This window comes from Chiroxiphia lanceolata, chromosome 4, assembly GCF_009829145.1.
Source record: "Chiroxiphia lanceolata isolate bChiLan1 chromosome 4, bChiLan1.pri, whole genome shotgun sequence".
Taxonomy (NCBI): Eukaryota; Metazoa; Chordata; class Aves; order Passeriformes; family Pipridae; genus Chiroxiphia; species Chiroxiphia lanceolata.
In genome coordinates, this window is record NC_045640.1 from 69,818,696 (window position 1) to 69,835,594 (window position 16,899).

Here is a 16,899-nt window from a genome sequence, read left to right on the forward strand (position 1 = left end):
AAAAAAAAGGCAGAAATGGATCATATGTTTAAGTGTCAAAAACATTTCTATGCTTTCAGAAACAGAGAAACAAGGAAACCAGTAAAAGACACATTTGTCTACCATAAAGTGTCAAAATTTAGACAAATGCACTACAACTCAATAAACTGTAAACTCTGTTGAAGTTATGAAATAAATTTTGTGTAAGTCAACATTGCATATTATTTTCCTTTAGCAAAAGTTTTTGATAATTTCAGAGTGCTTAACTGGCATAATGCAGCTCTCAGTGTGTTTGGTGTTACATTTAAAAGCTTTCATTTGTTAAAGTTTTCATGTGTTATTAAAATCACTGCTTAGATGTGGTACAGTTTGTATTAAAGGATAATATTCAAGCTAAACATACAGCTTTTTAACAGATGTTTAATTACAGCAGCTTCTCAAACTCTGAAATCACTTGTGGATCTCATGTTATTTCAGATGAAACTACTTACATACCAACATGGCTACTTTGGCCCATTATCTTCTCACTTTTTTGGGGCATGATGAAGTCAGCAGCACTTTTAGCCAAAAAGAACTGGTTCCTTATTGCCAGTTTTGAGACAAGCTGACCAAAATAAACTCTAAACCAAATGGGTAACAGATAAAACACCCTCAAATTTTTATACTTTTTCTAAGTTCTTTACACAAAATATCACCAATTCAAAGTATAACCTCAGAACTCACCTCTTGCCTGCAGCCTTAACTTTTTCACTCTCTGCATTCTCCAACAAGTTGTCCAAGTATGATTTACTCTCTTATAAATATACAAGAATGCAGTTATTTATTGTTCAACTGCTGCTTTATTATAGAAAGCTCTTGTTCTCACACTCCTCAGTAACTATGTATGGGAAAACTTCAGCTTGGAGTAGAGGTGGAAATCTTGGTTAAAAAATGTAAAATCAGTGGCTCCTAATAAACCCTTATGGACTGAAATACAGTTTTTATTATGTTATCAGGAATATCAAAGTGGATTTGGTACTTTTTGACATTATCTTAGGCTTAATAACCTCATGTTACCAACTGTTCTCCATCCTCCTGAGATAGGTGAAGCCAAATCATAGTGAGATCAGCCATGAAAGAGAAGAGGGATTGGCCAAAGGCTCCTCTCACCCCTGGTCAAATCCACCCCTTTGCAAGGAACAACTGCACTGGACTCAGTGGGACTTCTTGAAGTGCACTGGGCTCATGGTGCCCCTCTGCAGGGAGAGTAATTTAATTTCCACAGTGATACTAGTGCTGCCTTCACTGTGAATGAACCCCAAATGTGTAATTTTACATCATCACCTTGATTCTCAAAGCCTATTTTCTGGATAAAAAGATTATATATCTTAAAAAGCTTTTAACTTAAACCCCAAAAGAGAAGATGAAGGAGTGAAAAGTAGAGAGAGAGAGAGAAAAGACAAAAAGTTGCCAATAACACACACTAAGGATTTTAAATAAATATTTTAATTCTATTATTGGCATTTACAGGTAGAAAGCATACAGTATGTTACAATTTTATCAAAATGTGAAAAATATGGATGTTACATAAGTAACAAATGTAAAAAAAGTATTTTTCTTACCTTCCCTGAAAGTAAGAAAACTATTCAGCATAGGAAAATATTGATATAAAAACACAGCTTAGGTAAAAAAAAAAAATTGAAGTTTTTACACAGTACAATAGGTTCATCAGATCTGCATGAAGATGTAAAGACTTTGTGGGGTCCTATTTTACCTAAAACTTTAGGGAACTGGGGACAACTGGTAAGCTACATTAATGAATCTACAAGTAGTTTTCCCTCATATCTGCTCCAAAATGCTAGAGTGCAGTAATTTTCTATACAATAAATAATTCTTCGAAGTTTCCATCACAGAAAATCACAGAATGTAGAAAATGCCACTCCAAGGTCACAAAGGCAAGGCAGTGCTTTAATAATAATTATGATAATACTTATTATAGTGCTTTATAATGTCGAAGCACTTCAGATGAGTTAAACTAATTAGTCCTCACACCACCCCTGTGAGGTAGGGGAGTAAGTGTTGTTCCTACCTTTCCATAGTACAGATGGGAAACCAGAATCAGGGGAGAAGCACAGACTGCAGTAGCAGCACAGGCGAGATGAGAGGCCAAGAGATGTGGGAATTGAGAGGTTTTTCCCTTGCTCTTGCTGCTGCGAGCCAGGGTGCTGGGCTGGGCTGACAAATGCCCGTCACTCCCTCCCATGGGAAGCACTGAGGGGGGCAGGAAGGGACCAGGGTTAAGTAAGCATCCCCAAAAATTCATAGAGATTCAGAAGCTCTCACACAACTTTGTCAAAAAACCAAAACAAACAAAAAAAAAAAAGAAAAAGAAAAAAGAAAAAGAAAGAAACCTGAAACAAACAAATAGACAAACTGAAAAGGAAAAAAACTCCTAAAGTGCTGACTGGCTTGAGCTGCTTCTAGCACCTCTTGTATGGAATAAGACTTACAGCACTGTTGCCAGCAATTATTCAAGCTGCTTTCATCCATAAAGTCACATGTGAGCAACTGCAGGATACGGTAACTACATTTTCTGAGACACCTTACTACTGTTATTCCTTCATTCACCATCTTTCTTCCACACACTTCTTAAGGAAAATTAAATCCTCAATACTCTTGCATCATAAAACATGTTAGTATTTGGAGACAATATGCACATCCTTCACAATTAAAACAAAAAAATTAGTTCATTTTCAGAACAAAGCATTATTAATTTAAGAATCACGAACCAAACAATGGGAAACAGGAAACCCTTTCCAAAGGCTGCATGCCGAATATCTGGTTTGCAAATACAATGCATGCAGGAGAAATAAATTCATCCAAGCATAATTAAATTAAAAATGTTTTCAAGTCTCTTTCAGCAGCATAATGGTTATTATTTTTAAAGTCTCCTCCATCCAAACTGGCCTGGGGTTCAGATGCTGACCTTGGCTTTTCTACAACCATATAATGGTTTGACCAGCCCCTGTGGCTTTGCACTATGGCAATACCAGGAGGTAAAGCCTATACATATTGTTCTGCTTCCCCCTCCTTGGAAACAGGCTTTACTGTACCACCTTTGCCGTCTTCACTCGCTGCTGCTGCTGCTGCTGCTTTTTCAGGAAGAGATGCCAAATCTTTGAAAACATCCACATAATGCCCAAAGCCTGGGCCCCAGTTCAAGAGGTTGTCCCAGTTGAAATTTCCTGCTTGCTGCCCCAGCTTCATGGGCAGGGAGCTCTCCCCGGCCCCAGCTGCCTGTGCCCCCACGGGCCCCCCCTCGCCGCGGTGGCCAGGGTAGCGCCGGGGCTTCAGCCTGGAGCCGTAGTTGTCCTCATCATCCGCATCAGACTCATTGACCTGGGATAACTTGGGCATTCTGGAGGTGTATGTCACAGGCTTATCCCTGTCGTACTCCATCTCCGAGCAGGTGAAAGACTCGTGGGAGTCGCTGTCGGAGGAGGACTCGGGTGCGGGAATTCCATCGGCCGGGTTCCTCGTCCGGGACAGAGGCCTTCTGCAGTCCTCCTCTGAAGAGGACCGGCCGTGGTCTGCACTGCAGATGCTGGGGTTTCTGGGGCGAGGTGTGTTCAGTCTCTCCACCTCTTCAATGGACAGCCCCACTGGAGGAACAGTCTCCAGAGGGATCTGCCCAATGGGCTGCTTCAGGCGACTTCCTGGTCGGGAGCTGTGGCTCGCCATGGTCTGTGGACTCTTACTTCTCCTCCCCAGTCGAGTGGCATAGTTAAAAATGCCAGGCTGGCAGACATCATTGTGCATCTCCAGCGGGCTCCCTTCCCTTATGGCGAGGTGCAGCTCCCTTGCTGGGCTGTGCCTGTAGAACGTCGATGATTTGGAGAAGGGTGCGGGACTGTGCCGAGACAGGGGGTTGGGAGTAGGGCATGCTGAGTGGCTTAAAGATGTTGTCCTCAAGCCCTGCCCGTAGGCGGGCTGGTAGGTCAAGCTGCTGGCTCCCAGGGGCATGGGGGACTGCCGTGCAAAGCCCAGCGGGCTGTGCCTCTGGATGGAGAACTTGGGCGTGTGGCTCCGAAACTGCTTGTAGTGTTGGATGATGTCGGCGTCCGAGGGGGCGATGCTGCTGGCATTGTCGATGTCGTAGTGCTCGATCTCGGGCTCAGGGGATGCCAGCGGGGCGCTGGGGATCGTCTCCGTGGCGTGTGGGATGTCGGTTTCATCATAGATGAGATATGGATTTTCTCTTTCGATGATATCGGGCTTTGGGTTCCCTTCAGGCTGCTTCCTGACAGTCATGTCATCACCGTAGGGTGGGATGTTGTCAGGGTCATCAAAAGCCACGTTCTCACTCCCCTTCTTCTTCTTCTGCTTTGTTTTCTTCTCCTCTTTTGGCCCTTTTGACTTCTTTCCTCGGCACTGGTTGCAGAGGATGAGGCTGAGGACCAGCAGTGCCAGGACTGTCGCGCAGCTGCCCACGATGGCCGGCACGGCCCAGAGAGGAAGGGACAGCTCGGTGGGGTGGGGGGATGGGAGGCAGATGTGGCCACCGTTGATCCCCGCTCTGCACTCGTGACCAGGGGTACACGAGACCCCCAGGCAGGCCACCACCGTCTCGCACGTCCGTCCCGCATATGCCTCGGGGCAGCTGCAGGTGAAGCTGGCGTGCGCTGCGGGCTCGCAGCTGCCTCCGTTCTGGCAGGGGCTGGAGGCACAAGCTCCCGGTGGGACGCACTGGTAGGCGTACCAGCGGTTGATGCACATCAGGTCACCCCAGCAGGGACTGCTGGCACAGATATTGGGGCCGCGGCAGCCGATCTTGACCGAGGGGTCTGTTTTGGAGAGCGTGGCGAGGCTGTGCTTGCCAGCGAAGGGAAGGTTCTCCCCACCATACTTGATGTAGGAAATGCAGCCATCAAAGCCTAGGAGAAAAAGCAACAGTCACGTCAGGACCTGAAGACTGAATGTGCACTGTCAACAGTGCAGTACAGGCTCCACTGTTCACCAAACAAGCCAAGAATTCAAATGGTTACCAGAGAAAAACATCTAGTCTAATAGTACTTAATGTCTTGAAACTGAATTTGAACAAATATGTCTTCTAGTGACTTCGTTCAATATACTGAAATGCCTTTGTTTCCTAATTTTCCCATATTTCTAAAACTTCCTATCATCTCCACAGAGAAATCTGTGTGCAGCTGGCTCGGCTGTGCTAGCACCAAACATTATCTGGATGCTTCAGCTAAACCTCCTGCCTTACTGTCTCCTACATTCATGACGATACTTTTGTATCTTTGAATCTCAAGTGACCTTTTCCCAAACTTCCCATACCCCGGTTGTTGTGCTACTCTACAACGAATTTTACTGCTGTGAAACCTCAGGGAGATGGAATTATCCCCAGGCTCTCTGGGGTGGTTGCATGTGAGGTTGCAGGAAAATCCAGCCTTTTGCCAATCTCATAATTCTTTGCGTTCTCCAGACAATTCTTTCTTCAAGGGTTTTAAGGCAGTGATACCTTATGTTGATCTCTGCTTGGACCTGTGGCAAAATGGTACACAGAGATGGGTTCCACGGGTTTACTCTGTCATGAAATAGCACACTAGAGTCATATGAGATAATATTAAAGGTTTATAATCTTCAGAATTGAAGATTTAGGTTCATGCGGGAGCAAAAGCAAAAATGATGATCACCCTGCTGCACAGTTGGTGATCCCTTGCAGCAGTGATTTGATAAACAGCAATGAGGAATTCAGCAGGTCTACCCAGGTTTGAAAATGTTATTGGACACACAGCTTCACAGCCCTGGAACTGTAACCCACGTATGTTTCTGTCTGCCTTTAACAGTACTGCAGATATTTTTGACTCTGAGTTCATGCAGAGTTTTATACCATCCCTTGTAAATCCTTGGTATGTCGTACACAATGTAATCCAATATTAAAATAAAATCAAATCATATGAATATGACATTTTGGATTGTGTGTTCTTAATGGAAGCCAGACATTCCTAATTTGTCTGCCACAGCGTTGGGCAGTGGTGAGAAGTTAGTGTCCTCAATTTTCTTTGTTCCAGCTTTCCTACAAGCCTCTGATTTTTCCATGCACATGCTGCTCATAAAACATACATGTAAAAAGGATAAAGGTCATCTCAGCATCCATATGATTTCATAACACATTTCAGACAAATTCACAATACACAAGTGTAAAGTGTGAATTTGCTCCACTCAAAAATACTTTATCTGGTCACAACTCACGAAGCCAGGAACATTTTTTGATATAAAAACTCTGTGAAATCTACATATACATTGTCTGGACTATCTCACGTTTTGCAGCTAAAAATCACTTCCATCTTTACTTAGCACCAGGGGAATGATATCAAATATGTGTTATCGACTTCTTTTGCCAGGGTTTAAGATAGTTGCTTTAACTCTTAAGGGAGACTGATTTACTTCTTAACAGCTAGATGTTGGTCAGAGGGTGATTCCTTATTGTCCTTGTTTTCTGTTGCTCAGAAATAAATCCTATTCTTCATTTGACAACAGGATAAAGCAGGAGGAAGGTGGAGTTTCAGAAAATATTTTAGTCATAATAATAACAGGCTAAATCCTACTGTACTTACCAAACCCTTATGGAGACAAAGTTTCCATTTAGCATTTTTACCTAAATGAAAGCTTTGCCTTGGTTTTCCAGATTCTGACCCAGGTAAAGAATAGATCCTTTTTTTTTCTCCATTAGGATAACAAAATTATAGCAACTGACGTACAGACAAGCAACCAAAGCCACCTCCCCATCTCCAAAAAGCCCTGCAGATGGAGTGCCTGCTTTTGGAAACAACAAGCGTGCAGTGTGTATTGAAGAAAAAAAGTCTGTAACCCTTACTCATTCAATTTGCAGTTTTTCTGGCAAAGGATGGATGTATACTAATTACGATGAAGAATTATAGTACTTTGGGTAACCTTAAAGCAAACAGAGACGCTTTGTTCAAATGTGCTTATGTGCACTATATTAAAAAATCAAGTGGAACAAAAATTACCTGCAACTGTGCTCTTGAAAGGTTGGCTTGATGGAATTCCTCCCAAAGAAATAGTAAGGACATTTAGGCCCCCAAAGTCCTGGGTGGCATGGAGAATGTCTCGGCTGTGGGTCTTGTCGACTGACAGGATGGTGGCAGACCCATTCTTCTCAAGGAGGACCGAGTGCCACTGACCATCTGCAGTGTACACCTCGGGGATGTTCCGTTCCACCTTCCCAGCAACTCCAGCATCCGATATGTAATGCACTTTCCCACCTTTTATCTGAGCAGAAGAACACATAATGGATAATTTTAACATCATATCGCATAACAACTCCTATACACACATCACCAATGTGATGTTTATTCAATACAGCTACATGTGGCTTTGGTGTAATAGAAAGCTGGGGTGTATTTTCCTCCAAAGAATTGTTTTGTACTAAAAATGCTTTAATCATTTAGTACTAAATATTTGGCCAGAATTAAATACATCACATGTAGAAACCTCTGCAGAAATATCCCATCTACATCTTACACTCATTCCCTGCCTAATATCATAAGAGAAAAACCTATTGAGAAGCCAGCTATAGGCTGGCACATGACAAAACATTTTAACTAATAAACTAATAATTCTTCCTCCTTCTTCAAGGCAAGTGTGGAAAATGCTTTGCAGAGCGAGCAGATTGTCCTTGCCCAAAAATCTTGCATGTAGTTTTCATTATGCCACAATAGGAATGTATAAGGCATGGCAGGGCTTGAGCAAGAATCCTATTTAATATCTGTTTTTACTGCTAATTTGTATTTTGCAGAAAACCACTTGTATTTCAGAAAACTTCCTGAAAAGCTGCAAAGTGCCTTATTTTGGGCACATTTTCAAATGGTGCTTACTTGAGCAAACTGCTTTAAAACTTGTGAGCTGTCAGGAAGAAAAAAAGAACATTTTGGCTTTTCCTCTAGGAATGACGCCTCGCAATTCTACTGAATCATGAGATGCAGGATTTCAAACCTCTTATTATAATCCCAAAATGAGATCAGTGCAAATTCTGCCTTTAAGATATAGGAGCTTAAAAAGAATCCCTAAAATCCAAGCCTGCCAGTTTCTCAAATATTGCATAAATTTGGATACGTCAGCTGATGTCCTAAGGGTGTACAGACTTGTGCAAGCTCATACACGGTGGCTCTTGTTGCAAGTTTCCTTCCATGCTCTGTATGTTAAATAAAACAACTGCTTTCCACCCTGTGTTCCTCACTGTAGCTCTGTCAGTGCGTGACCTGTAACACGAATGTGCAGAACGTGCACACACACAGTCCAGCAAAGCCCCAGGTTTGCTGAAAGCTCTCAAAGCCTTGCATCCTTTGTTCCAGGAAAAATAACGTTCACCTGGGAAGCACTGTGAGGTGACACACCGGCTCCAAGAATGCTGCTCTCTTTTCCAGAAACTGTTAAATGTTCTGGATTCACTTCTTTAGTGATGCAAGCTGAGCACTTTGTTCATACACTTCTGAGCACTTTGTTCATACACCAGCTTTAATACAGCTGTAAGACCACGCTCATGTCTTGGCAGCAGCCTGAATGAATGCATCTAGCACGTATTCATTTATGAATGCAATAATTTGGATTATTTGAAAATGGATTCTTTGAGGGCCTCTTTGACAAAGCTGCCCTCAGAGACGATGCTTTTGTTACTGGCAAACACAAGTGGCATATGTTAAACTATCACACAGCCCAAAGGAAATCCTACATTTCGAAATGCAGCAACAAAGATTATTGTAAAATATTAAACACCATTTTCCATAATCATTTATAAAAAGATTAACTGAGCCAAATATATACACATATTTATGTCTGCAGCCTGTAACTGGATCGTTAGTCTTATCTTGTCTTTTATGCTCCATAAAAATACCTCCTTGTATTTTGGTCTTTATGTAAACAGAAAGAAATACACCATATCAGACAACACTGTCCAAGCTTAAGGGAAGACTGAGTACAGCATAGTAACTTTTAATTCCACTTTAGAAAAGAACTGTAGAATTATTTACCTGTCAACAATTGATATTTTCCATACTGATTTATGACTCTTTATTTCTGTTTCTTTAAAATTGCATGTGACTAATGCTAACAGACTCACAAATAACATACGAGGGGCGTTTGGAAAAGAAAATTTTCAGAGACAAGACTGGTCCATAAATTCTTTGAGCAGGAAAAAATAAGGAATGTTCTTCTTGGTTCCTTGAAGCAGAACATATTTCTAAATTTGAAACAAATGCTGATGCTGACAGTATTGAGAAACACCCATTTCTGGGTTTTATTTAAATGGCTGAGCAACTGAAAAGTAAAATATAATAAAAAGAATGAACCACTAAAGCAAACATATTCCTAACTACAAGTATGATTCAGCTGTACTAATATTCCAAGCCCCATTTACTGAACAAATTGTTTTTCATTTGTCTTTAAACTGAGCACTAGCCCTTACAGATCTATAGCTCACTGAATGAGATATCACTGAAAAGGGTTATGTTCTGATTAATTCCTGCAACTTGATATGTGCATAGAACCACAGAATGGTTTAGGTTGGAAGGGACCTTAAAGATCATCCAGTTCCATCTCCTCTGCCATAAGCAGGGACACCTTCCACTAGACCAGGTTGCTCAGAGCTCCATCCAACCTGGACTTGAACACCTCCAGCGATGGGGCATCCACAATTTCTCGGGACAACCTGTGCCAGTGTCTCACCACTCTCACATATGAGTATGTTAGCTGTAATCTGTAATCCACATTCTCTACCCTTACAATTCATAGATCTTAGAACTCCATTTATGCTAATTTAATCTGATTTCAGATGAGATTTCCAGATAAAGCAAGACAGGCAATTTCACCTTTAACCTGCTGTATTTATTCCATTATTTCTAATTGAATTACCTACAATGTGTATTTGTAGGAAAATAAGACATGACAAGGAGCTTTAGTAATAAGGAAACCCCCACATTCTTCCTTGCTGTGGGTTTTGGAGGAAGCATTTTCCACCTGCATTTGACCATTATTAATGTAACCTGCAAAGGTTTGTATCTGTCTTGCATTAAGGATCCTTTTATATCATAAAGCCCTCTATTGGGTTCTTTGTGAGGAGTTTATATCCATCATTTAGTGACTCAAGTGCTCACAGTCTCAGTGGGTCTCATTTATTACCACTTCTCTGATTTTACCCCAATCCCAGCTACACCAAAACTAATTAACTACAAGAGGAAAAATGTGGAGGCATGGAAGCAGCTACAGAACTTGTAGCTTTTCCCTAGCACAATTTAATATCAAAACCACATGGTAGGTCTTTTCTGAGTGCTCATACTGTGGATAATAAGCGTATTAAAAGACCCAAAACCCAAGTGATAAAATTATCTGTTTTGAAGACTGACAAAAGCTGTAAACAGAAGCCTCTAAAGGTCAACTTTTGTGCCAGGGGTGGACTGAGATGTCATGGAAATCTTCATGTGGGGTGGCTTCACCGGCGCCTTCGGCCACCACTGAGGGAAGTACTTGTTGTGATACCTACTTGGGGTACAAACAGCAGTGCAGAAGCCACACTGTACTAACTACAGTTAAATTACTACAGTTTTACTAACTAGCATCATGTAGGATTTTTTTGGCAATAACCAGCACGCTGATGTTACCTCTCCTTCCTCAAACTTCTGCATCTGTTATGAGGCAAACTTCTGCTCTTTGCCCTTGCACAGCTGGGTCTGGGACTTGACACCCTCTGCTTGCTTGTATAACTTCACCAATATTAACAATGATCAGAGTGTTTGCATAAACACAGCACTAGTGCTTTCAGACAGGAAAGGTAACTCTCTTTTTTTTTAATAATGCTTGTAGAGCTCACCTAGCAAATGCTACTAGGGAGAAAAAGGCTTTTTCTCTCCAAAACTCAGAATAATGAGATCTTATCTGCTAATATGACCGAGGTAGAAACTTCTTATGAAATGATGTGGTAAAAGCATATGCCAGAGAAGTAGTGCAGACTTGCTTCTTAAACAGAGCCGACGTGTGAGGAAAGCTCCGTACCTCTGATCGGGCAAGTAGAGAATATCCATAGGGCTGCAGCTTAGAAAGTGTGAATTTCTGTATGAATTTCTTTAGAAGTCCGGGAAAAAAAACTTGGAAAGCCTTAGAGCAGTCAAGGAAACTTGGAGCTTACACCAACCCAATAAAGGGGCTTGCCAACATCACTGCTGTACTCATTTAGAATTATGAGTAAATGGACTGAGTCATAGCCAGGAACTGAACCATCGCTTTCTCTTGAGAAAGGTAACTCATGCAGCAATAAGCTCTTTGATAGAGAAAAAAAAAGAAAAGCAAACCAAACCAGTGTGGCATTTGAAGCATTAATTCAGCTATGTATCTCAAAATAATTTGATATTGACACTGGTCTATGAGCAATCTCATGAATTCAAGTTATCCTTCACTTCCTAGTTTGATAAGCATGAGCCATGTTAGTAGGAATTAACGAAAACTTTTTGGCAATTGTTTGCTAGCTTAAGGAGGGCCTGGGTTCAAAGGCTCAAAAAGTCAGATGATAAAAGGCCAATAGTGAAATGATTTGTTCTGTGAAGTGTAATGATGATAATAACCATGGCAATGAGTAACATTCTTGCTGCCTTAAAACGGTCACTATTTGGAGTCTAGACAAAACTGATTAGACACAAAACCATCAAGATCTTCTGATACCTTGGCAAATAGCAAGGGAATTGTTGAGAAGATGAATGATACTGGAGCAGTGCCGAGGCTCAGTTAAAGGCCCAATATTTTATAAAAGAAACAGCAAGAGTAATGGAAAAACACAATTTTGATCCCTCTGCATGAGGCAGCCCAATCAAACCAAACTAGCATTAGCTGTAATCTTACCTTCACGGTAGTGAAGTTGCTGCTTTCTTGGATGTGAAGTAAAACACCATTCTCGCTTCTTGTCCTGAACTTCACTTCCAAGTGTCCCACGCTGGTGCCTCGAGCTCCCAGTCTCATCACGTAGTCTCGTTTCTTGTTTGGGCTCATGTGGTAGTCGAGTCGTCCTTTGCCTTCCAGCGATAAGGCGGTGTCAGCAGTGATATCTGGGATAAGGACAGGGACGTACTGAGTATGCAGCTCATTACAGCTCTAGCCATCCTGCCTCGTAATGACCATTTTGTCTCAGAGCACAGATCAAGTTCAGAGCAGGTCAGCTGGGAGAGCAGGACTGAATGGCAATTGCAGCCCCTCTGTACTTTGGCTTCAACCAGAATGTGTATTTGAGAGTGGGAGTGTGCGAGTAATTTACTGCTGCTATCAGTCAATAGTAAATTAAAACTCGCTAGGGAACAAGTGAGGGAGTAGGGAAAAAAATTTGGCTCTCAGAACTACAATTCCTTCCCAGGGATGTTACTGTTTCCATTACTGCAAGTAGAGTTTCATGATATATTGAACTCTAAGCTTTTCAGGGCAGAGATACTAACTTTCTATTTGTTATGGCATAAAAAAGTGAATAAAAAATGGTAGAGCATTGACTACCAAATGCTGCTAAAATTATGGCTGAATTCTTTTGTAAAATGGCACAATAAAAACATATAAATCAGCTAAACAACAATGGGACATGTAAGAAAACAAAGCCCAGTCATTATACTACAACTACACGGAAATAAATCACTTTGCTCTCCTAGACGATCCCATATTGATTTACAGAGCTATTCCTCTGAGAGTTAATAACCCTAGAGTGTAAATGCCTTGTTTTCATTTACATTTACAATATTTTCTTGCATATAATCTATGGTCAATTTGATTAAAAGGACTTTAGTTTGGAGAGGTCATAAGCACATGAACACAACATTTACATGAAGGGGTTTTCACTTACCCTCTTAACTCCCCATAGCAGACAAATCCCTCCTATGGGATACCTTTATTTTACTTACAGATTATACATTATTGGGAACCAGTAGTTTTAAATGAGTGCAAGTTGCCTTGAAATGCGACATACAGACCAGAAAAAAATATGCATTTAAATTTTTGCTATTTTTAGTTCCTGAAAGGACAATAGTCCATTGTGGACTTTTCCTTGAAAATTATTTAAGAGGCCAGCATGCTGCTTGTTTCCATTATTTTATAAAATTCATTATCCCATGGCCCTGAAAAGAAACTCCTAATGGCATTTGGTTAAGCCATAGTTAGGTGTACATTAAAGAGGAAGACAGTAAAGCCTCCTCCGTACATTTTTCACAGTGCTTTCCTGTCAGTCCATCCTTGCAGTGACACTGCTGCCACGACCAGTGATCGACACAGGTGCCACCATGTTGGCAGGGGCTGGTTGTGCAAGCACCTTCCAGTCTGGGACACCTGAAAGAAATCAGAGAAGGAGATGCTGAAGAATATGCTCATAAACTAGCAGAGAAAACATGCTGGGAAGCATCCTGCATTTGAATGGTACTCCTCTTCTTCCCCCCCGAGATGTAAAAATAGCTCTTTCCCCCATCCCTGGAAGTGTTCAAAGCCATGTTGGATGGGGCTTTGAGCAATCTGGTCTAGTGGAAGGTACCTCTGCCTATGACAGGGGAGTTGGAATGAGATGATCTTTAAGGTTCCTTCCAACCCACACCATTCTGTGATTCCAAGAATCTCCATAGACAGTTCCTGTTTCAAAGTAGATCCCAATTTTCAGCGTCAAGTTGTAACAGTCTTACAAAAGAGAAAAGAATTCATTGACAGCCAAACTCCTGTTTCTGTTATGCCAGAGAGCAGAACCTCTTTTAGGTGCTTTTTATGCTGCAGACTGCCAGAGACTCTGTTTCACAATGAGCAGCACAAACCTGGGTGTTGAAAGAGGAAGGGTGAGCTAGGAAATTTGGATGGAGGACTGACATTATTGCTACGACTGTGACTTCAAACACTGCGCTGGAAAAAACAATAGAATCAGATAGTTCATCATTTATGAAAGACGACTCTGAGGATATAAGGGAAATTCAGTGATACTTGAGAGGCAAAGTGGTAGAACAGACATTGTGGATTAAAAGGAAATAAAAGGGACTAGAAGGTTAGCAAACAGTATGAGTACAGTCAAAACCAGGTGGAATTTATAAAGAAACCCAAGAACAGGGCTACTCAATTTCAGCCTGCAAAGCAACTTTAATAATCACTGGCAATAGAAATGCAATGATGTTGCTTTTTTGAAGCCTCTGTAATCTTTTGTGAACCTTTCATCCAAATTCCCTTTCTTCCTATATTTTTCCCACTTCACAATATATTCTACAGTAATTTTTTTACAAGAATCTCTGACAGTGTCTGAATGGAATAGCATCTGACTTTCATGACAACTTCCTTTATTGTAAACAAGGTCCATTTGATACCACATATAGCAGACGTACTGATCTAAGATTCCTTGAGCTGCCAGAGCCTGGCTGGGCTCCAGGGGACGTCCGTTGACTGCAAACTCCATTATACAGCCCACAAAATCATGGCTTTCCACCTGTCCTCTCCTTTGAAGGATAGGCTCTACGGACCTGATGCCACCAACAGTAACTCGATTTGGTTGTACATCTAGAGTCCTATAAAAGAGTTGGAAAAATAACTAATCAGTATCAGACATTAAGATAGCAATGACAACCCATAAACTGCAACCATCAGCTACAGCCTGAGAATAAAGTTCCTCTTCCAAAATTTCTATTTTACGTTTAGAAGTGGACACAGAGAGATCAAAAGCACTTGAACTAACAGTTAAAATAGATATGACTCCAAATTCACATTCAGTAATCGCAAGTCAAAATTTCTATTTAATTGACTGAACAGTGTCCTTGAGATCATAATGAATAAGGCTTTCTACCCAAATATCATTTAGATTGTAGATGATATTTAAATAGCTGGAAGAAAGACTCATTGTTTTACAAAGATATAGCACCTCTGCTAGCAGGGAAAATGTATGTGACAGAAAATATGATTGTGCTTATTGTAAGAAATTAGCCAAATTGATTGGGATAAAAGTTATTGTTATCACCAAAGATGCAACAGAAAGGCTATGTAATTACTTACAATAAACACCAGAAACAAAGTTTGTTTTTTTACTGACCAGTGTTTGCAAACTGAAAACTGTAAAAGACAACACCTGGAAATTAATGAAAACAATGACAAAGTAACTACTCCCAGTATTTTTTTAAAGACAGCAGTAATCATGTGATGTTGTTTCTTGCATCTCTATAAGAAATGAGAGGTGAAGTTTAAAAAAAGAAATAAATACATGACCCCAAATCATTAGGCAATAGATCTTACTCCCTTTTACACCACAGTGCAGACTACCCATGGCCACACATTTCTTGAGTGCCACCACAGCCTGGGGACAGAGATGGAGTCAAGAACTGAGGATTTCTGAGCAAACCCTTTGTTATGATCAATCTCCATGCAGAAATGTAGCCTGAACCAGCAAGCAGCACACAGAGAAAATTTAATTTGCTTCTGCAAAGATGGAAGGAAATGACACTTGGGAGCCTTATCATTACTCCAAATTTCTCTGGCTTTACAGAGAGATTTCTTTTTAATTTTACTTTTAATTTTAATATAAAAAAAAATCCAAAAACCAAACTAACCCCACAAAATGAAGAGTTATTTACCAGTCAGTTGAAACAGCAACATTGCTAACAGTGCAGTAGCCTGGCTCCTGATCCTCAGAGCAGGAATCCACAGTCAGGGATGCTGCCTGCAAAAGGCACACAAACAAATATGCTGAATATTATACGATTGTAGTCCCCAACCACAATAAATATTTATGCTTAAAGATGTTATATCAGGGACTTAGCTAGAAAGGAGCACTTGTACCAGCACAGCAAACACCGAGGCGTGGATTACTAACCGAGAGGGTGCCAATTGTCTGCTTCATACAGAGAGTCAACCAAAAACCAAGTTTTCAGATTTGGGTAGAGTTTCTTTGGTATTTGTTTGCTTTACTCCTTGAAACTGCAGTTATTTTGGCTCGAATCATATCCTACTCTTGATATGGTTCAGATAATCTGAACAGAAAGCTGCTCCCTCCAAACACAAAGGGCGTTCCTTCAGGGGCCTGACCGTGACATTAAACATATTGCTTGAACTTGATAAGAAGCATGTTCCAAAAGCTGGGAGTACAAACACTGAGGTTACTCGTTAAAAATAATAACCTACCACTCAAGAGAACTCAAAAACTAACCAAGTGGACTGGGGTAAGGTAACCCTTAGGCTGACAGGTCATGAGGGATGAGGGATCTCCACTTTGATAATGGAGAAGCATTTGGACACCCACAGTGGGACCAAGTTGATGTTTAGAGAAATACCAGGCATCATCAGTGCTTAGAGCAGTCTTACTCTATATTTTTATTACTATTATTATTATCATCTCCAAGCCATCAAGTCCCAAGCAATGAAGTTGCCTCAATCTGTTCTAGTGGAAGGTGTCCCTTCCCATGGCAGGGGGTTGGAATGAGATGATCTTTAAGGTTTCTTCCAAGCCAAACCATTCTATGATTCTATGATTACCTATCTAAATCATTTACAATAAAGCTACTCATGACACATCTATTTGTAATCTCTATAACTCTAACTAAAGCTGTCACTAAAATCATGAAATAACTCCTGCTGATTTAAAAAGAAGTTTTTATTTTATTCCTTATTTAGCAAAGAATTGTCTCCACAGTGATTTATTAATAACAGATGCTCTGAAAAAAGAACAGAAACCAACCCTGAAGGTTAGTTATTCCTTAAAACAAATTTGCAGAAAAATAAACATAATCTCCAAATTGTACTTATCAGCTCCTCATGTTTCAACTAGATGTGTGGTACAGTTTTACAGCAAATTTAAATCAAACGCCACCTTTAAAAATGCCTGGGTTTGTATTTTGCTTTAGATTACTCTATAGGAGCTGAGCAAACAGCAATAGCTATCAGTAC

At 40.8% G+C, this 16,899-nt stretch overlaps 1 protein-coding gene across 1 annotated transcript in view; it reads right to left on the bottom strand.

Moving 5' to 3' along the window:
- Positions 1 to 1,445: 1,445 nt before the first annotated feature.
- FAT4 (FAT atypical cadherin 4) overlaps positions 1,446 to 16,899 on the bottom strand; it is a 129,740-nt gene continuing 114,286 nt past the window's right edge. Inside the window, exons 12-17 of the mRNA XM_032686575.1 lie at positions 15,591 to 15,676; positions 14,355 to 14,534; positions 13,205 to 13,329; positions 11,872 to 12,074; positions 6,996 to 7,257; positions 1,446 to 4,892 (exon numbers count right to left, since the gene is read on the bottom strand). Of these exons, the coding sequence (XP_032542466.1) occupies positions 3,022 to 4,892; positions 6,996 to 7,257; positions 11,872 to 12,074; positions 13,205 to 13,329; positions 14,355 to 14,534; positions 15,591 to 15,676 (2,727 nt within the window). The 3' untranslated portion in view covers positions 1,446 to 3,021. The remainder of the gene's footprint in view (positions 4,893 to 6,995; positions 7,258 to 11,871; positions 12,075 to 13,204; positions 13,330 to 14,354; positions 14,535 to 15,590; positions 15,677 to 16,899) is intronic.